At 50.4% G+C, this 21,801-nt stretch overlaps 1 protein-coding gene across 5 annotated transcripts in view; it reads left to right on the top strand.

Annotated features, from left to right (window-relative positions):
• PRMT8 (protein arginine methyltransferase 8) overlaps positions 1–21,801 on the top strand; it is a 177,044-nt gene that overhangs the window by 108,705 nt on the left and 46,538 nt on the right. For 4 of the 5 annotated variants that reach the window (XR_014845483.1, XM_085025168.1, XM_085025167.1 and 1 more), the window contains one exon: positions 16,330–16,515. Coding sequence is in view for 4 of the 5 variants with exons in the window: in XM_003481700.5 (XP_003481748.2) it covers positions 16,330–16,515 (186 nt within the window). In the remaining variant the exon portion in view is untranslated. Of the gene's footprint in view, positions 1–8,694; positions 9,155–16,329; positions 16,516–21,801 lie in introns of those variants that run through there. The other variant, XM_005664074.4, reaches the window with a different exon arrangement.

Here is a 21,801-nt window from a genome sequence, read left to right as displayed (position 1 = left end):
ATAGAGCAGGTCAGGGAATGGGAAATGACAGAGTTGGAGCTGTTGGCAGACAGGGTGGTTGGGGAGGCCACTCTGCAAAGGTGACCCGTGAACAGACCTGAACGAGGTGCAAGAGTGACCCCTCCAATATAGGGGCAACAGCTGGTGCGAAGTCCTTGGGCAGGAACGAGTTTGGGGGCGTCCAAGGAGTGGAATGAAGGCTGGGCTGACAGAGACCAGGGAGGCTGCAGTGCCTTGTCGGTGTGGAGAGGATGCAGGGGTTCGGAGATAAAAGTTTAGCACCCCAGAACTCGGAGTGAGTGGCAGCTGGACCCTGGCTTCCCTCTTTAGCATGCGGCCTCCCCTCTGCCAGGTAAGACCTTCCCCAGGCCCGGACCCCACAGCCATTCCCTGGGAAAATGGCCTCTTGACTTATCTTTGTCCTCTCTCTGGTCACTATTGAAACAGATTCTCTTCCTTCGCTCGGGAGTGAAGGCACCTGGTTAGTGACTTCACGCTAAGGCTTTAATTTGACAAGTAAACGTCCCACGTGTTGTTCTTACCGCCTCTCCCCACTAAGCCTTTGATTCAGGAATTTTGAAAGGGATGGTAGAGACAGAATAGGAAATGCTGCATCCGGAGTTCAGAGGCTTCAAGTCCAAGGACTGCTTCTTTTAGTGGTTTTCAAACCACCAAACGAATCCCTGTTTGGATTAATAGAAATCCGTCTATTTCTCCTTGCAGTTCTAGCCACTTTTTCCCCCTCGAGCTTTCCTTGATTGTGGTCAAATATTCATAAAACTTACTTATCCTAACCATTTTTAAGCATGCAGCTCAGTGGTATTAAGTATATTTATATTGGTGTGCAACCATCACTACTCTTCCGTTTCCAGAACTCCGTCTGGCAAATTGGAAAGTCTATACCCGGTAAACTGTTCTCCCCTCGCTCCAGCCTCTGGCAACCACCACTCTACTTTTTGTCTCTATGGATACGACTAATCTAAGTTCCTCATACAGTAGGAATTGTACAGTATTTATCTTTTCGTGACTGGCTTATCTCACTTAGCATAATGTCCTCAAAGTTCATCCAGGTTGCAGCCTGTGACAGGATTTCCCTACTTTTTAAGGCTGAATAATATTCTATTGTATGTAGAGACCACATTTTGCTTGTCCATTCATCCACTGACAGACCCCTGGGTTGCTTCCACATTTTAGCTATTGTGAATAATGCTGCTGTGAACATGGATGACAACTCTTTAGGACCCTGTTTTCATGTAGTTTGGATATATACCTAGACATGGAATTGCTGGATCATACGGTAGTTCTATTTTAATTTTTTGAGGAAATGCTATACTGTTTTCCATTGTGGCTGCACCATTATACATTCTCAATAAAGGGTTCCAATTTCTCTTTGCCAACACTTACTTTTTTTTTTTCAATATTTTAGCCATCCTAATGGGTGTGAGGGGGTATCTCCTTATAATTTCAGTTTGCATTTCCTTAATGCTTGGTTCCATCAGTTCTTGCTTCATGTATTTTGCATCTCTTTTATTATGTGAATAAACACTTGAAATTATGTCCTCGAGATGAAGTGACCTCTTGATCATTATGAAGATATCCTCTTTTCCCTGATGTCATTTGCTCTGAAATATACTTCGTCTGATGTTAACATGGCCACTCCAGCTTTCCTTTTATTTGAATGAACGCAATATATATATTTTTATCCTTTTAAAAAACTTATGCTAAAAGTAAGTTTCAAACAGGATGGCATACAGTTTTGAAAATCTGTTATGATAACCTCTGCTTTTTAATTGAGATGTTTAGACCATTTATAGCTAATGTAATTAAATATAAACATTGTATTGATCCTGTAGGATTTAAACCTACCATCTTGCTATTTGCTTCTATATTACTTACCTGTTCTTTGTTACACTTACCCTCTTTTAAGCCTTTTTTGGGAGACAATACTTGAGTATTTCTTAAGATTCCATTTTGTCTTCTTTGCTGGCTTATTATCTGTAACCTTCTGTGCTTTTATAAAGTGGCTGCCTAGAGTTTGTAGTCTGTATGTTGAACTTATCACAGTCTCCCTTCAAGCAATATTGCAGGATCTCAAATGCATCATAAGAATCTAACAACAGTATACTTCCATTCCTTTCCTTCTAGCCCTTGTGCTTCTCCTAGCATATGTTTTGTTCCTACCTATGTTATAATCCTGCATGACATTTTTTAAATTTAAACAGTCAGTGATCATGTGAAGAGATTTAAATAATAAGGAAAAGGTCTTTTATGTCTATCCACATAGTTATCTTTTCCAGAGCACTTCTTTCCTGGTGTGGATCCAGATTTCCACCCGGTATCATTTTCTTTCTGCCCAAAGGATGTCCTTTAACATTTCTTACTGTGTAGACCTGTGGATAATGAACTCTTTCAGCTTTTGTAGGTCTCAAAAAATCTGTACTTTGCCTTTATTTTTGAAAGATATTTCCACTAGGTATAAAATTCCAGGTTGGGATTTTTTTCCTCCCTCTCTATGTTTTAAAGGTGGTGCTGCCCTGTCTTCCTGTGTTGTCTCTTATAATAAGTTGGCTGTCATTATTATATTAATTCCTGCTTATGTAAAATGTTTGTCCTCCCATTTGCATGCTCTTAAGATTTTCTATTTATTGGTGGTTTTAAACAATTTGATTATGATATAGCTTGGTGGGAGGGATTTTTTTCCCCCCTCTTATTTCTTTTCCACAGGGTTTGCTGAGGTTTCTTTTGTTTTGTTTTGTTTTTGTTTTTGTTTTTTGCTTTTTAGAGCCACACCCATGGCATTTGGAGGTCCCCAGGCCAGGGGTTCAACTGGAGCTACAGCTGCTGGCCTACGCCATAGCCACAGCAACATCCGATCCATGCCGAGTCTGCAACCTACACCACAGCTCATGGCAACACCAGATCCTTAACCCACTGAGCGAGGCCAGGGATCGAACCTGCAACCTCACGGTTCCTAGTCAGATTCATTTCCACTACACCACGACAGGAACTCCCTATTGAGCTTTTTGGATCTATAAGTTTATGGGTTTCATCCACTTGAAAAATTTCAGCCACGATTTCAATATTTCTTTAAATATTTTCCTGTTTCTGCTTCCTTTTGGCACTGCAATCAGATATGTGCTAAGTCACTTGAAGTCCTATAGCTCACTGAGGCTCTGTTTAGCTTTTTTTTTTCCCCCTCTGTTTTTTTTTTTTTTTTCTTTGTGTTTTATTTTGGGTAGTTTTTATTGCCTGTGTCAGTCTTGTCTTCTATGATGTGTAATCTGCTATTAATCTAATCTAGTGTATTTTTAATCACATATATTTTTTATCTCTAGAAGTTTGAGTCAATTTTTTTCTACCTTCCATGTCTCCACTTTAACACAGTTAATCTTTCCTCTAGTTTCTTGGATGTGTGAAATATAGTTACAATAACATTTTAAAAGACTTGTCTACCTATTCTCTCTTCTTTGTCTTTTCTGGGTTGACTTGGATTGATTACAGGCAGCATTCTCCCACTTCTTTGGCAAGCCAGATAATATTTGACTGAATGACAGACTTTGTTGTAATCCAGACCTTGTTGGGTGCTGGGTAGTTTTGGGATATTTTGTATTATTTGGAGAGTTTAAACCATTCAGGGCTTGCTTTTTTTTTTTTTTTTTTTTTTTGGCCATGGCATGCAGCAGTTTGATGTGGGATCTCAGTTCCTAAACCAGGGATTAAACCTGGGTTGCAGTGGTAAAAAACTGCAAATCCTAACCACTAGGCCACCAGGGAACTCCCTAGGTCTTCCTTTTAGGCCAGGGATCAGAGCAGTCCTTAGTCTAGACTAATTTTCTACCACTGATGGGAAAACAACCTTTTCTGAGTATTCATGATTTATGAGGTCTTCCACTCTGGCTTGGGGGTGGGGGAGACAGGAGCCCTTCCTGGCCCTGTATGAGTACCACAGAGTAATCCCCTTATCTTGTCAGTGGTTACTTTCCTGGTCTTAGGTGGTTTCTTCACATGCATGATTTGCTCAGTCCAGCTGAGTCTCTCCAGCTCTCCAAAGCCCCCTCTGGTGGAGCTTTCCACCGTCTAGCGCTCTGCCTTTCATGACGCTCCTTGCTGTCCTCATTCCCACCTCTGTCTCTTCCACCAAGGGACCTGCCTCGCTCTGCCCAGGCTCCTGCTCCTACAATACAGCCCAGACACAACAGGAAATAAGCTGGGCCATGATAGGGTTTGCCTTATTTGTTTGTCATCTCTCAGGGATAGAGTTTTTCATTGCCTGAGGTTCAGTGTCTTGAAAACTGTTATTTCATAAGGTTTGTCTGGCTTTTGAACTGATCGTCAGAATTACCTGGGAGTGCCTTGAAAAGTCTGTATTCCTGGGGTCTGTCGCTGGCTAATTCGAGGCTGCCTTTGGAATAGACCTGGGCGGTACTGGGCAGCTGACGTTGTTCCCTATCTAGCTGGAATGTCGGCATTTTCAGTGAACACTTGCTCTGCAGTCTCTGATTAAAGGAGTCATCACTTCTGCTAAGAATCTGGGTTGAAATATATTTCTTTGGCAAAGGGTTTCCTAGGATGGTTGGAAAGTGTCTAGAAGAGCCCATAGAAACCAGAAGAGAATCTGGATTATGCTGACATGGCTTTGGTCTTGGCCAGCAACTTGTGATTTTTCCTTCTGACTTCTAACATAGCTTTATGGCTTGTTTTTCTTCAGCCATGGCTTATTGGACAGGGGATGGGTCCAGAGACTCTGTGAGGGGCCAACTGTTGAGTCCTGACCAGTCCTGCTGCATGGGCTAAATTGGCCATTCAGCTTCTCTGAACCTTGGCACCTTTACCCGCAATTCTGGCCTCGCACCACTTGGGTGTGAACAGCTTGTTCAAAAAGCGTCTATGAATACACTTGAATCTGTACTTGAAGCTACTTGTAGTCTATACAGATGGAATTATGTGGGTTAGTAAATGCACTCTGTATTTGCAAGATATTTTCCTTCTAGAAATCCTGGGAGATAAGACACTTCTCAGTAAAGACGTTTGGAGCACCACTGGGTATTATTCAGATTCTGAGGATTATTCTTCTCAGTTTAGTCTTCCTTCTGGCCACCTCTACCCTCTCAAGGGGGATAAAAAGTCTCCGATTGCTTGGTGGGAAGGAGCCAGGCATAATATATTCATGAAGGGCAGCACTGACCCATTTGAAGTGTAAGGATCCCGTAATTGACACATCTTTTTGAGCCCCAGAGCTGTGCCAAGATTTAAGGGGGAAACAAGGACACATAAGGTCTGGTTACTGCCCTGACGGAACGTGCTTCTTGGTTGTAGAAGCAACACCTACAACGGCAAGACAATTTCCATGAGACCATTTGCCAACGAAAAAAGACAGATTATGACTATTAGCTTTGGGCCAGCAGATGCTGTAGGCATCCAGGACAGGAGCAGAAGCAGCAGGTGTCAGGGGCTCTAGTAAATGACTGACTTTCCGTGATGGCCGTGTTCCTGAAGAGAGCATTTGCAAAATTCTCAGTGAAGCTCTAGAGAAGCAGGGCAGATCAGAGCCTAGGGAGTGGACAGTGTGGAGGGTGAGGGCCAGGGTCAGGTAGGCAGAGGACCAGAGCATGAAGGGCAGCCAAAGCCACCATGTCCAGTGCCAGAGAAGAGCCCAGGGAGTACCCAAAACTAGCATCGGGGCTGGGAGTTCCCGTTGTGGCTTGGTGGGTTAAGAACCTGACTAGTATCCATGAGGATGCAGATTTGGTCCCCGGCCTCTCACAGTGGGTTAAGGATCCAGTGTTGCCATGAGCTGAGGCATAGGTCACGGATGCAGCTCGGATCTGGTGTTGCTGTGGCTGTGGCGTGGGGCAGCAGCTGCAGCTCTGATTTGACCCCTAGTCTGGGAACTTCCATTTGCCACAGGTATGGTCCTAAAAAGGAAAAACATAAAAAAATAATTTAAAAAACCACACACATCCCCCAAATAGCTCAGGGCATAGAGTCAGATGGCCAGAGATGGAAGTCATACTCCTCTACCCCGCTTGAGAATTTCCTCTGAGTCCTTACACACTCCACGCTTATTCATCACGGAAGCCCGTGGAAGAGGCAGGATACCTACCTATTGCTGTTTGGCAGAGGAAGAAACTGAGGACAGGAAAGCTTCGATGGTTTGCATAGTGACCTGAACAGAGGAAAGGAGAACCAAGACCAGGACCCACAGGTCCCCGTGCGTGTGCCCTCTGCCTGACGCCCTCTGCCTCTGTGGTGACCCCAGCTGGGGGCAGAATCACCTGCCCTGTGGGGAACACACAGAGATGATGCGGCCCAAGTCTGGGGAGAAGGCTTAGTCCAACTCCAGGCAAGAGGAGGGTGGGAGAGAAGACGGGCTCTGTCTTTCCTTCTGTCTGTAAAGGAAGCCAAGAACTACCTGGGACATCCTTGCGGTGACAGGAGAAAGAGGCCTCTGTTGGCTCGGGGCGGGGAGGGGGAGGAAGAGGAGGGGATGCATGGGAAGCCTGCATTTTAAGCCCATTAAGGAGGAAGAGCCACGAGCCAAGCATCCAATTAACCTGACATCTCTTGCAACCAAAATATCTGAGGATATAAGAAAAGAATTTAATATGTGAAGACTTGGGAGAAAAGTGACTAATAGCAGGAAAACAGTCCTAGTTTATTTAAAAAAATAGGTCAGGCCCAACACCTCCAATAGATTCCTTCCCAGCAGTTAGGGATCCAGGAGATGGAGGGGGTGCCGTGCGGGTGCAATGCCGTCTTGACGTGAAGCAGGCATGGCTGTTGTGCCTCAGAGAGACGGCCGGGGGCAGCCGGGAAGCACTGTGCACAGCTGCAGAGGGCTGCCCTTGGAGTTGCGCTGCACCATGACCTTGGCCGTGACAGCCAGTTAGGGACTGGCCCGAGGACACCCAGCCCGAAGGTAGCAGTGTTCATACCGAACCCCCGTCCTTTTGCTGTGTGAGCCCAGGTGCTTTCTGGAACCTGTGGCTGCCTGTCCTTCAGGTGTCCTTGACCTGGCTGTGGCGTTGCCTGGGAATCTCAGTAGCATGAGGTAAAGCCAGGATGGCCTCCGAGGGCTGCAGCAGGGGTCCCAGAGGCGCGGAGAAGGCAGGCAGCCGTCCCAGCCCTGCCTGGACGAGGGTTTCAGAGGCAGCCCCGGGGGGGCTTGATCGACGTGCAGACTGGCAGTCCTCACCCACACAGGATCAGATTCTCTTGGTCTGGGAGGGGCTGGACACCCATCCCAAGGTGACTGATGCAGATAGTGATAGCGGAACACTGTCCTCTGTCAGGGTACCCAGACAGTTTCCTTCAGAACATTAATTTCTAAAGATGTTTCTAGATCTCCCAGGGAAAAAGGCTGCCACAGCAATGAAACTGGTAATACTAGACCCCCTCAGTCCCTCTTGGAGAGTCACGATTCATTTTAACAAATTAAAGGTTTAAAGGAGGGCAGTTAAGAAATCTCTTTACACTTAGCAATATACACATGTATCAAATCATTACATTGTACACCTTAAACTTACATAACGATTTATGTAGATTATATCACGAGAAGGCTGGAAAAGAGAAGTTCCTGCTGTGGCACAGTGGGTTAAGAATCCCACTGCATGGAGTTTCCATGGTGGCGCAGTGGAAATGAATCCAATTAGGAACCATGAGGTTGCGGGTTCTATCCTGGCCCCGCTCAGTGGGTTAAGGATCCGGCGTTGCTGCAGATGCAGCTCGGACCTGGTGTTGCTGTGGCCGTGGCTGTGGCCGGCAGCAACAGCTCCAATGAGACCCCTAGCCTGGGAACCTCCATATGCTGCAGGTGAGGCCCTAAAAAGACAAAAGACCAAAAATAAAATAAAATAAAATAAAATAAAAATCCAACTGCAGCAGCTCGGGTTGCCAAAGAGGTGAGGGTCCCATCCCTGGCCTGGCACAGTGCGTTAAAGGGTCCAGTGTTGCCGCAGCTGTGGCTGGGATTCAGTCCTTGGCCTGGGAACTTCCATATGCTGAGAGTATGGCCATTAAAGAAAAGAAAAGAAAAAGATGGAAAAGAAAAGACATCTCTTTAGCTTTTTTGCCCAAACTTACTTGACAACGAAACCCCTTATTCCAGGAATGTCTATTCCTTGGGAAACAGTGTGGGAAAATGCAGCTCAGACAAGCAGTTCTCAGTCTCTGGGATGCATCAGAATCACGTGGCGGGCTTGTTGGAGCAGACTGCTACACCTCCACCCCGGCCCGAGACTCAGATCCAGTGCTTTCCAGGGAGGCTCAGGAACCTGCCTTTCCTACGAGCTCCCTGGTGATGCTGATGCTATCTATGGTCCAGGGACCACATCGTGAGAGCCTCAGCCCAGGCGCCCTCCTGAAGCTCTGGGGTGAGTGGGAGGATGGGACTGAGAAGGGGCCAGGACCCAGGAGAAGGGGCTTCCAGGGAGCACAGCCAAGGAAGGGGCTTGAGTCTGCAGTAATAAAAAAGCCTGTGAGAGTGGGCTCTGCCAAGATGCCAGAGTTATAGTCAGGGACACTGCAAAACAGAGAGATGCCAGCCGGTGACAGCAGCTGGCACTCCGTGACGTGCATCAGTGTGTGGCCTCACCTCGGGGCAATCTAGAGAGTGTCTGTATCTTTAAATAGCCAACTCTAGGGAGAGGCACGGGGGTGACTGTTGACAAATGGACAAGTCAGGGGGCCACGTCCAGGGAGACGACTCCAGCTTGTAGGACCAGCAGCGTCTGGACCCTCCTCCCCATTTCCGAGACGGGCAGGCTCTGATCCCCAGGGCGAGGAGCAGTGAGCCAGGTCCTGGCATCTGCCCCCGCACCGGGCTTCCTTCTAGGGAGGCTGACGTCAGCAGTGCTTCGCTGGGACCCGGGTGATAGGAAATATGGATGCAGGAGAGCAGGCGGAAAGGGGGACCCGGGCTGTCTGTGGCCAAAGTCAGACCTGAAAGCTGTGTGTCTGCAGTGTGGTCGTGGGGACAGGAGCACCCCAGGTGCCCGTCCCAGCCATGCCTGCCTTGCTGCCGGCAGACACCTACCCTTAGAACGGTTCCCCTTTCAGTTGAGCCCTGGGCCTACTAAAGGCAGATAGATGGTGCCAGACCCGCTAGCTCCTGGTTACTCCTGATGACATGGACCCCGGTCAAGATCACAGTCTTGTGAGTAAACAGGGACGGAGAAAAGTGTGGTGAGGGTTTGAGGGTGATCCCAGGGTGGGGGGCTTGGGGGAGAAGGCAAAGGCTGCTGCGGAGGAAGACGCAGTGAGACTGGCTGGCAGCCCTTCGGCCCCCACGACTTCCTCTGCTCCCCTGCGGCGCCCCACCCCCTGCAGTCCTCTTTCTGTCCCTCTGCTGGGCCTCAGGCTGGGCAGGCTGCCGCTGAGGACAGACTCAGGTTAGAAAAAGCTCTCTTGACATTTGGAGACGGAGCAGGATTTGGCTTCTCCGGTGGAGCCTTTTGTTCTCAGGAAAACCGTCTGCAGAGCTTGGGCTGGTGCCAGTGACAGCCATTTATAGCCCCATGGGCTTGGGGTGGCTTCAGCTGCCTGGTGCAGAGAGTGCTGGCTTCTCCCTGCCCCGGGCTGCCTGCCTTCCCCTTGTATCCCCTTCATTCCACTCTCCCCTTAAAGCCCCTCCCTCCTCTCCCCACCCCTCCCTGATTTTCTTGGGGGTTCCTGTTCTAGACTGGCTTATGTGACCCTGAGCACATTCCCTTCCTCATGTGGACCTCAGCTTCCTACAGACTGGAGCCCAGCGGTCCCCCCCTTTAGAACTCAGACACCTCCGATAGGTGCCCACCTGTGCCATCCTCCACTGAGGCATCGCCCTCTGTTTCCGCTTTGCTTTTGACCCTCTTTCAAATGGCCAGGGCTTCCTGCCTGGGCCGGCTTTGCCTCCTGCTTCTGAGCACAGGGCCTGGCTCCTAACAGAAGCTGTCAAGCTCGGTGGGTCCAAACACAGTGTCAGGATCAAGAGCAGGGTTTTGCTGTCCGACAGATGATAGTTCCCATCTTGGCTCTGTTGCTTGCTAGCTCTGGGCTTTGAATGAATTTTTTGAGCTTCAGTTTCCTTGTCTGTATATTTCAGTACCTCATTCATTGAGTTATTATGAGGATTTTATGAGATGATATTTGTGAAGGGTTTAGCACAGTTCCTGGCACACAGTGGGCCCACAGTCCCTGTCAGGGACCATCACCATCATCACGGCCACCAGCATCACCATCACCAACACGGGGCAGCATCATCACCACCATCGCCACCATCCCCATCATCAGCATCACCATCACCAACATGCGCCTCATCACCACCATCCCCATCATCACCAACATGCGCCTTATCACCACCATCAGCATCACCACCATCCCCATCATCAGCATCACCATCATCAGCATCACCACTATCCCCACCATCAGCACCAACATCAGCATCACCAACATCAGCATCACCACCATCCCCATCATCAGCATCACCATCATCAGCATCACCACCATCCCCATCATCAGCATCACCATCAGCACCAACATGCGCCTCATCACCACCACCATCACCATCGCCAACATCAGCATCCTCACCATCCCCATCACCAACATCCGCAGCAGCATCACCACCATAATTATCATCACCATCATCACCATCATCTTCCTCATCTACCTTCATTTTCTGGTGGAAGTGGGGTTAGGTAAAAAATGCTGTCCCTGAATCCCCAACCCTGTCCGTGGACATCCCACCCGTCGAGGACCAGCTGGACACCACTTCTTCAGGGAGCCATCGTCTGGTCTCCAGCTTTGGTGTTTCACAGCCCTTTAGCTCATCTCAGCATTTAGGGACCCAGGCCCGTTCACTGCCGTGGAATGGGCCAGACTAGGAAGAACGCAAGTGATGTACTGGGGAGGAACACAGCTGACGATCCCCCGGGATAGGCCATTTAGTCTGGTCACAGCGTCTGAAGAGTCCGGATCAGCAGCTGACACTAAGAATAGAAGACAGAGTCACAAATCCTATCAGGGGAAGGTGACCCTGAGCAGATGGGGAGCAGGCAGCCCTGGGAGACCTTTCGCAAGAGCAGCACTCTGACCCCTGGGCCCTGGAGAGGAGAGGGCAGGGCAGGGCAGGGCTGGAGACACTGGGACCCGGCAGGACTGGAAGTCCATGGCAATGTGAGCACACACTAAGGGCTAGGGATTTGGGCCCAGAGAGCAGATGGGAGCTCTGGTGGCTGCTGCTAGGGCGACTTTATAAAGCGAATCTTCCTCTGTCATCTGCTGGAGTCTGAAGGGTCTCCGGCTCCCACTAGAGAGAGTCTTTGAGGGCAGCGTTCCTGGGTGTCTGTTTCCTCCACGGGACCATGTAGTGCTCGCTGCTACCGACATTCAGTAGGTGTTTGCAGAAGGAGAGGCACCAGCCCTGGGACTGATGCACGGGGAGCATGGCTGTTTCCCACCCCAGGCCCAACCTCCTGGGATAGGGCACCCTGCTGGCCGATGGGCAGGGCCCAAGTCTCCTCTGCAGGAGGCCCAGCTGGGCTGACAGCCTTCCGTGCCAGAGCCTGGGCCACAGCCCCCTCTTTGTCCCAATGACCTGTGGTTGTTGAGGTGAGTGGTCCCCGAACCTACCTTTGCCTTGTGATGCAGTGGGTGCTGGGCGGAGGGCACTTTGTAAATTGTCTGCTGGGGAAAGAGTCTTGGGGAGCCGCATAGAAGGGACCTTGGCTTCCAAGTTGAATGGAGCTCAGGAGTGCAGGAGGCCCCCCCTGACCTTGACTGTGCAAGATCCTGGGCCAGCTGGGACATTTTCTCTCCTTAATGTATTTAAATGGAGTCGAGATTGGGGTCAGCTTCGTGCACAGAGCCTCTCCCAGCTTTAGAGTGGCCACACAACTTCCTGAACGTGGCATCCTCTTGGATACCCGAGGCTGGATGGAGGGTGGCTTTGTTCTGGTGCCCTTGTTCAGTCACTGGAGCACAGTGCTTGGGTCACACGTCCTTGGGGCAGGGGCAGTTGCAGAACTGGAAGCATGAGGACACATCTTCCCAGCCTCTCCCGCTGGGTCCCCGGAGGCCTCCAAGGTCTGCAGAGGAGAATGCGTCCTGCTTCTCTCCCTGCCCCGTCCTCACCTTCCTCCACCCCTTCCCCGCGGCCTCTCCTGCGTCAAGCCCTCCTCCCCTCTCTGCACCTGCTTTCCAAATCCGGAGAGCTGGCCTCAGCTTCCCATCCCAGGTCTGCACCCACATTTCCTCTTCTTTTCCAATAGTACTACTTTCGGCTACACACAGAAGTGGGACTTGTTAATGGCAGACGTTAAAAAATATATATTAACAAGCCCAAGGAAGGAAAGAATTAACCGATTCACAGCCCAACACCACGGATTCCACTGCCTTCCCCAAGCCTCGCCGGCAGGGAGAGCATTCCGTTCTTAAATGAGATCACGCCGTCTCCTTTCCTCCTTCGGGGTCTCCTCAACGCACAGTTTGTCACGATCATATTTCTGTCATTAAACACTCTGCCGTGACATACGAAATGGGTGTGTCGCCTCCAGTGTGGACGCACCGCAGTTCGTACAATCACTTCTGTTTCGCGGAAACTCCAGGTTGCCTCTTATTTTCTGCCATGGTGAATAGCGCTGTCATGAAATTCTTACAGCTACCCGTTTACAATTATCCATGATTTTTTTCTTAGGGTACAGTTCCAAAAAATGGAATTGCTGGCTTTAAGGATTTGTGCTTTTTAATGCATTTCACTAGATGTATATGAAAGCACCTATTCTTTTGCAACCTTTACAACTGCAATTTTAGTCTTTTGGGGGGGGGGAGTTGGCGTCTTTGGTATTTGAAAGTTCTAACATTTTTGTTTTCATTTGACGTTACTCATTTCTAGAGAAGTTAACTCTTTTCACAGCTTGTTGATTTGCCTTTTATGTTTGTCCTCACGTGAATTCACAGTTCAACGCTCTGTCCAAGGTGAGACTGGAGATGCTTCTCTTGTTCCGGTTGGTTTGCAAAGCCACTCTCCTGCTCAGGGTATTAACCTCTGTCTGCCGTGTGTGTTACAAGTGTAATTCTCAGCTGACCATTGACCGTTCAGCTGGGTCTATGGTATTTACCAGCTAGGGCGGCACCTCCGTCTGCCTGCTGGACACCTTTCCTTCTGCGATGCAGTGAGACCTCCACCTTCACATCGGGACTGAAGTTCATTCTTTTCCCCACCCCAGCCGGCTCTTCCCGCTGACTTGCTCATTTCTGCTAATGTCACCACCACCTTCCTAGTCACCCAGGCTGGAAATGCTGAAATCATCTTGGATTCCAACTTCTCTCTTCTCCCCTATGTTCCGCCAGTTGCCAACTCCTGTGGATTCTATTTCTGCGATTTCTCTGGCAGGCGGCCCCTCTGACACCGCCGTGGTTCAGCATCTCATTATCTCTTGACTGGACTTTGGAACTGGCCGCCCCAGTCCCGGGGCCCCCCTCTTCCTTCCTCTGCACTCCCTTGCAGGCTGCCACCACATCAGTCGTGCTCCTGGAGAGCTCAGATGTAGAACTCCCTGCTTACAAACTGCCAACAGCTCCCCCTTGTCCTGTATTTAATGACACCATCTTAGCCTGGCCTTAATTTCCTTTCAGCCGAATCTCTCCAAATCCCAGCCAAGTTCCAAACGAGCTCACAGTCTTCCCACCCTTTTCCTTTTTGCTGAAACCATGCCCTCCTAGAATGCCCTCCTGCCCCATCACTGTCTCCCCAAATCCACAGAGAAAGCTCCCACTACCCCACCGCCAGCGACCCCAGCTAACTCTACAGCCAAGTGACTTCTCTCTCCTTGGAAATCCCAGAGAAATTTGCTTGAGTTTCTCTTGTAAAGCAAATCTTCCTCCATCATCCTCTGGAGCCTCAGGGGTCTCTGGCTCCCACTAGAGAGAGTCTTTGAGGGCAGCGTTCCTGGGTGTCTGTTTCCTCCACGGGACCCCGCAGTGCTCACTGCTACCGATGTTTGGTAGGTGTTTGCAGAAGGAGAGGCACCAGCCCTGGGAGTGATGCACGGGGAACATGGCTGTTTCCCACCCCAGGCCCAGCCTCCTGGGACAGGGCACCCTGTTGGCCGATGGGCAGGACCCAAGTCTCCTCTGCAGGAGGCCCAGCTGGGCTGACAGCCTACCCCCTCTCTCTCCCGACGATCTGTGGTTATTGAGGGGAAGGCCTCCCCCCAGTCCATCTGTCCTTTGCCCTGTGATGCAGTGTGTGCTGGGCGTTGGGCACTTTGTTAAGTTGGCTGCAGGAGAGAGAGTCTTGGGAAGCCTGGTGGAAGGGACCTTGGCCTCTGAGTTGAATGGAGCTCAGGGGTGCAGGAGGCCCCTGCGACCTTGACCATGTAGGAGCCTGGACCAACTGCAACTTTTTCTCTCCTTAATGTATTTAAATGGAGTCAAGATTGGGGTCAGCTTCGTGCACAGAGCCTCCTCCAGCTTTAGAGGTGACTCTGCAGCCAGCACGGGAGTGTGCAATTGACACAGTCTATTTTTAGCCTCCCTGAGACCGTGACCAACATCCCAAGCTGAGGGTGGGCACACCTGCTGCATTCTAATGAGGCCGCCCGGGTGCCTCTGCTGCCAGACAGCCTGGGATCGCACCGACCTGGAATCTGATGTTGCTAAACTGGGAAGCCTGCTTATTTCCCAGAGGCTGTAGCCTAGATACACTGGGAAAACGAGAGCCTCGGCGTCCCTACAGCTCGCCCCCCTCCAGCCCGGGACCCAGGTAGTCTCATTACTCAGACTGCTTGATCTCTCTCTGTCCTAGGACTCTCAGTGTCCCTTGCTAGAAAGGAGATAGCAAGTCTGCGCTGACCCAGCTCACAGATGAGCAAACTGAGGCAGAGAATTGGAACATGTTAACGTACTCTGAATGCTACAACTATGGCAGATGATGGTGATGATACTAATAGAGCACTTATTACTGCATGTCCAAAAGTGTTCTGAACTCTTCTCTTTTTCTTTTTTCTTTCTTTGCTTTTAAGGCTGCACCTGCAGCACATGGAAGTTCCCAGGCGAGGGATCAAATCAGAGCTGCAGTTGCCGGCCTACACCACAGCCACAGCAACGCCAGACCCGAGCTACATCTGCGACCTACACCGAAGCTTGTAGCAACGCCTGATCCTTTAACCCACTGAGTGAGGCCAGGGATCAAACCCACATCCTCTTGGACACTAGTTGGGTTCATGATCTACTGAGCCACGACGGGAACTCCTGAACTCTTTATATATAGTAACTCGTCACTTACAAATAGATTTTTAAGAATTCCGCCCCCTTAAGGCCCTTCCTCTGCTGTGCACATCTGCATCGCCCCCACTTCAGGGAAAGACATTTCTTCTCCTGACAGCAATGCTTCTGTGGTGCAGTCGGAATCCTGAACGTCCAGTCCACGTCCTCTCTTTGCCCGTGGAGGGTGGGGCTGGCTGGTGCTGGGGGCAGTAGTGGGGTGTGGGATCCGGCTGGCTGTGGGGGTTGGGGAACCCAGAAAGGGCAGTAACTGGGAGGGTGGGGGCGGGAGGCTGGCCGTCAGTGGGCATTCGCGGGTCAGAGGAAGCGGACTCTGAAACCAGAGGGACAAGGAAGCAGGTGTGAGAAATCAGCACCCGAGAGACCCGCATGTGGGGGGCCAGGTGCTGCCCGTGGGATGGAGAGAAGCCTGTGGGCTTGAGCTGCCTAAGGACGGAGGTGGGACTCAGCTCGACATGTACTCGCCATGTGCTGGGCCCTTTACGAAGTGCTTTCCAGATACCTGTCTCATAGGATGACTCTAGGAGATGCGGGCCATTTTATTCCCATTTTGGAGCTGGGGAAACTGAGCCACCAAAAGCACCTAACTCTGTCCAAGGTTGTGTAGCTGGTGAGTGGCAGGGCTGGGATTCAAGTTTCAGGGGGCTGGCTCTGGAACCCATACTCCAGCCACACTGCTCTGTGATGCTGTATGATGCCGTATTGCCATTCCCCTACTGAGTGCTAACTGTTCATCTCTAAAGGAAGGTATCATTGTTCCCATTTAACAGAAATGCAAACTGAGGCCCGGATCAATTTGCATTTCTGTTCATGAAATGCATTTTCATTTCATTTCTCAGCCCACCTGTTACTAGATAGACCTGGGTTAAGTTCAGGTGGGTTTGGCTCCTAACTATCATGCCACGGTCCAGCACAGCACAGCCCTCAGCTTGGGGGCCCCATCCCTGCTTCGCTGAGGCTGCTGTGCTGATGTGGAGCCAGGCTCAGGGAGGGGAAGGAGGGAGGGTGGGGTCTCAGGGGGCAGGAGCTCCGGCCACCGGTCACACCTGCCCCTTCTCTTCCCCACAGGTGAGCAGCCCCCCCATTCAGCCCCCTCAGCCCGTCGTTCCAGCCAAGCCTGTGCAGTGTGTCCACCACGTGTCCACTCAGCCCAGCTGCCCGGGCCGGGGCAAGATGTCCAAGCTGCTGAACCCAGAGGAGATGACGTCGAGGGATTATTACTTCGACTCCTATGCCCACTTTGGGATCCACGAGGTAAAATGTCCTGCTGTGGCAGCGGGCATGCCGTGCTCAGCCCTCCACTGTCATGAAGGGCGTTCTCCCTGTGGTCCGGGGCCCCTGGTGCTGTCTCCATTCCAGGGGGTAGGAGCCAGGAGGGGGTCAGGGCCAGGCTGATCAGGTGAAGCTGTGTGTGGGGGGAATGTTTCTCAGCCAGAGAGCAAGGGGTGCTTCCAGGGCCCCCATTTTATGGTGCAGCACCCAAGCCTCTTCCAGACCCTGAGCCCAGGGCATCCAGGAGGATGGGAAGTCCTTGGTCCTTGCTGCAGGAGCTCAGGCGCTTGGCAGCTGGGGACCAGCATCCGAAAAGAGTCTGGCATCTCCATATCAAGTCTTTGCAGAAACAAGCCTCAGGTTCGTCCTGGACCAATGAATGCCTCCAGGGAAGAATCAGCAGGCTTCCTTGGAGACCTGGTCCCGTCTGATGCCCTGATTGATTCTCAGGAAATTCTTATGTCTACATGCTGTCTTAGTCCATAGCAGGGGAGATTGATGTTCGCTCTAGAGCGGAACAGAGCTTCCTAACAAGCGGGTTTCTGGCTAGAGCGGGGACACAACAGTACTTTTCCCTCTTCCTCCATCACCTCCAGCGCTTTCTCACCCCAAATCAACAACCAACAGCGTGAGTGCTTACTCAGGGCTGGCTGCTCTTCTGCGTGCATTATATGTGTCATTTCATTGAATCCCCCAAGAACGCTATAAAGAAAGCATTTCTATTACCCCTTTACAGTATAAAGAAATATTGAAAAAGGAGCAAAAGCTTGCTGGCTATGCAAATGCGTTTTCAAAATAAGTCTCAAAGCTCCCCTTCCAATTAGATGCTTCTGTAAACTCTTCCTGTATCGGAACAGTGATACTGCCATTGCCAGAAGGGCGTTTAATAAGTAATAGACCGTGGGTTTTTTTTTTTTTTTTTCAGTGCCTACTCCAAGCTGGGTATTGTTCCCAGCATTTTATACTTCTGGTGCCTTTATTCCTCAGATCAACCCTGCGAGGTTGGTATTATTCTTTGTCCCCATTTCACAGATGAGGCTCTAAGACCTTTAGAAGATCGACTTTTATGCAGTTTTGCTGATTCCTTTGTGAGCAAGGTCAGGAGTTGATACTTGGCAGAGCTTGAAATTGAACCTTCATGTTTTGGGGCCCCAGGAGGCATCATTCCTGCCTTCCAGGCCAGACAGTCTTTTAAATGGGTCTTTCTTTCTGGAAGCTTTGCCTTTGTTCCTGCTGATTCCTTTGCAATTTCCCCTGGAGGGAGAGGGTGGAGGGGTTCGATCCCTGAGGACTGCTCTCCGCAGAAGCGCCCTAGGCCTGGGCCTGGGGGTGCAGGGCTGGGCCCTGTGTTGAGCTCTGGGGTCCTGGCCCAGGAGGGCCTGGGTAGCTGGGCCTGCAGCTCTTGGTGGTCCCCACAGGGCTGGGGCTGGGATGGTGCATGGAGCCCAATCCCAGGCCTGTGAGAGGCTCTGAGAGGCAGGAAGGATGCCTTCAGGAGTTCCCCTCCTCAAGATGCTGCCTCTAATTGAAGGGCTTGTCTTCCACAGAGCGAATTCTGTGCCTCTGAGCACCTCTCTTCCCCCAGAGCAGATTCCTGGGAAGAAACAGCCCTTCCAGGGATCCCAGAATGTTCCCTTGGGCCTGCCTGCAGCCCCGTGAGGGACCAGCCAATGGTGGTGTGGCCCTCACATGCTCCCCCGCCCAGCGTTCGGGCCCCACTCCCTGGAGAACCTCCTCCACTGACTCCCCCCACCCCTCCCTCTGGCCCGCTTGGACATAGGCCGTGCTCCTGTGCCGTGACATCCCCACCACCCTTCAGGACGTGGTCCCGGCCCTTGGCCCAGGGCTCCGCACAGTGTCTGATGTGTACAGGTTTGTGGATACAGTGGCTCATCTCGGCACTCAGGTGCTGCCCACCACGCCGGGCAGGACGTGAGTCTGACCTGCACCGGGGAAGGACACCCAAGGTCACCAAATACATGGACTGTGAACCAGCTTCCCTCTGTGTCATGTATTGACAGGAAGAGCAAACCTGTTCATGAGCATGTTTAAACACGGTGCAGATTGGGCTCTGAACTTGGAGTAAAGGGCGTGCAGTTCCCACGTCGCATCTGCCTCCTCAGTAACCTGTCCCAGAATAGGTTTCCCAGCCCTTGGCATCAGGCGGTCCTTCTGATCACCCAGCTGAAATCCTTCCTGCTGCTGCTGGAGGCCATCTCTCCACCTGGCTTCTGGGGAAAGGCAGAGGTCTGGTGGCAGGGGTGGCTAGCTAGCCTCCTTTCAACCCCGAGCTTTCCCTCCAGCCCGCTGGGTCTCCAGGGTCATCTGATGTGAAAGGAGGTTGAGGCGCGTGGCTGGCCTGCTCATTCCTCATTATTAAACGCCAGGGATCTCCCTTCCATGCCAGACAGTTTGTAGGCGAGGCCTTTGCCTCCTCGGTCTGGACAAGACCCACATCTCCCCCTCCACCCCCCTGGCAGCCGAGCTGGCCGTTTGGCAGCCTTTTCGCATCATTAACAAGATGCTTCCCCAGGCGGGCAGCCGCACGCCAGTTCGCTGATTAATAGTGATCAGTGCGTGCTTAGGAAACATGGTGTAGGGCGGCTTGGGTTTGATGAGTCTGCAAGTACAAGTGAGAAGTGCTGAGTGTGTGGGGGTGGCGGCATTGTCGGGGGCTGGAGGGCACAGCAGGAAGTGATTCCGGACACTTCTGTTCTTGCATCCCATGGCCTCATCCAGAGATTACTCTGTGCTTAGCCCCTGGAGGGCAGGGGCCAGGGAGAGAAGGACTGTGCCTTCTGTCCCAGGGCCTCTTTGAGAAGAATGAATCCTGAAGGCGAGCAGAAGTGGCAGATGTGTCCCTGTGCACAGAGGGGAGGGGCCCAGCCCCCTGACCTCTGGAGATCCCAGCTCTCAATTCTCCACATCTTCGACAGCCGACCCTGGGCATTGGGCCTCGGGTGCTAGAAGAATCAGCCCCTGGGGTCCCTGTTCCCAGCCTGAGCCCACACCCAGCCAGCTCTCTTCTTTCGACAATCTTGCTGCAGGTTCTTTGGAAACAGATTCTTCAGGGCCTCATTTCCCAGCAATTAGTCTCTGTGCTGCCATGTGTTCAGTGGGCAGGAGACAAAGTCACCCACAGCTGGGGGTGGGAATTGTTTTCAGCCCAGAGTGGCATGCTGCTGTCTGAAATGTCTGGAGACGTCTTTGGACTATTCTCTTTCAGGGCCGATAAAGGCAGGGGTGCGGGATGGGGAGAGACAGATTTTTTTTTTTTTTTTTGAACAGGCTCAGTAGGGGAAGCCTCGCTAAGTCACACCTTCTCTTCCCCCAGAATTTGTGCCTTTGGACCAAACTCCTGGACCCTTAAGGAAGGGAAGAAGGGGCCGAAGAAGTGACAAAAGATGATGAATTAAAGGGGGGCCCTTGAGGGGATCCCTTTTAGCAACAGCAGGACCTACAAAGATACTGGGCCATCTCATTCCATCAGGAAAGGCAGTTGGGACTTTGAACTATGAGTACGATCGAGAGATTTCTGAACCTTTGTCATTATTTTACCTCCATTTCCTACTCACTCTCAACGATTTCCTTGCATAGATGAAAAGGGTCACCGTTTTCATGAAGAGCCAGAGCTGGCACTGTTGTAACACTTGCTCTGTTTATTTAATCATCACAACCTTATGAAATAGATGCTCTTAGTGTCCTGCTCTCCTGGTGAGGAAATAGAGATACGGAAGGCTAAGTGATGCTCTGGGTGGGGAAGCTCAAAAGCACTGGAGCTCTGATTTGAATGCAGGAGTTCTGGCTCCCTATTTAGAGAGAGCTGATTGTGATGCCCCGTGCCTGGTTCTGGGGATACCATCTTGCAGTCCTGTGGTCTCACGGTTTTGAGGACTTGTCCTTCTGATTGTTCTTGTTCTTGTTCTTGTCAAGCAGGCTTGTGATGTTTGGTCCCAGAGAGCTCCTGGAGGGAGAGACTGGAGCTACTTTGGAAATATTTAGAGTCAGACATGAACTCCATCTAAGCAAATCCTCACCTTATTTAGCTTCTAATATGACCAAAGATGTGAGTCCTCGGGCAACACAGGGAGTAGTGGCTGGGCTGAAAAGCAAACATATTCTTTCAGCCTCTGGGGTTGAATTCTAAGAACCTAATAGAGGAATTAAAGCCCCCATCGTAAACATACTCAACCCCTAAACCTGCTCAGCTCCTGATTGGCTTGAACAGAACCGGGCAGTCCATCATCTAGCTGCCTAACAAAAGAAAGGACATTCCCTCTCAGAATAACAACAACAAACTCCACCTGCTCTTGTTCCTTAGACACCATCAATGATATGAGATAAAAATGATAAGATGAGCATTTGGTTCATAGTCAAGAGAAAAATCACTCAGTAGAAAAAGATCCATAGGCTGCCTGGATGTTGGAATTATCAGATAAAGATGTTTAAATAACTATAACAAATACATTAAAAAAAATTGCCAGTGGATTTCGTGTTGTGACTCAGTGGATTAAGGACCTGAAAGAGTGCCCACGAGGATGTGGATTCAATCCCTGGCCTCACTCAGTGGTTGTATGATCTGGCATTGCTGCAAGCTGCACCATAGGCCTACAGCTGCAGCTCTGATTTGATCCTAGCCTGGGAACTTCCATATGCCACAGGTATGGCCATAAAAAGAAAAAAAATTCCAGGAAGAGATGAATATAATAGATGAAATTGAAATCCTGCAGCAGAAAAATATGATATCTAAACCAAATATTCATTGGATGGAAGTGATAACAGATAGGATACATAGAATCTGTGAACACATGGAGAGGGAAATAGAAATCATGGAAGCTGAAGAATAGACAAATTGACAAGGGATGAGAGCCTCAATGATTTAAGAAACAGAATTAAGTGGTAAAATGTGAATATTTGGAATTCTAGACAAGAGAAAGAATGGGATAGAAAAAATATTTGAAGAAATATAGATGGATAAATGGCTAAAGTTGATAAAAATTTGCTCTCTCTGGATTAATTTGCTCAAATGATGAAAGCAGATATGAACCAGCCACTGCAGTTGGCATCACCACCTGATTGAGTTTGTGATAATCCCTGGCCATCCTCCAAGCTCTGCCTCTCTTCTGCAAGGCCAAACTGGCAAAGTGAATGTGGATATGGGTCTCCTGGAATTAGTCTCCTGGACTAATGGATCTCATGGAACTAGTGTCAGTTCAGAACCAGAGTCCAATAATCCTCAAAGCTCTGTTTATTTTCCTTTCTCTGATG

The sequence above is a fragment of the Sus scrofa genome, chromosome 5 (genome assembly GCF_054392235.1).
Source record: "Sus scrofa isolate SSC_HxYL_T2T_F1_AM1 chromosome 5, Sscrofa_HxYL_maternal_Yorkshire_Landrace_v2.0, whole genome shotgun sequence".
Classification (NCBI taxonomy): domain Eukaryota; kingdom Metazoa; phylum Chordata; class Mammalia; order Artiodactyla; family Suidae; genus Sus; species Sus scrofa.
The sequence above is the reverse complement of the archived record's forward strand: the minus strand, read 5'-3'. Positions and strand labels throughout refer to the sequence as shown.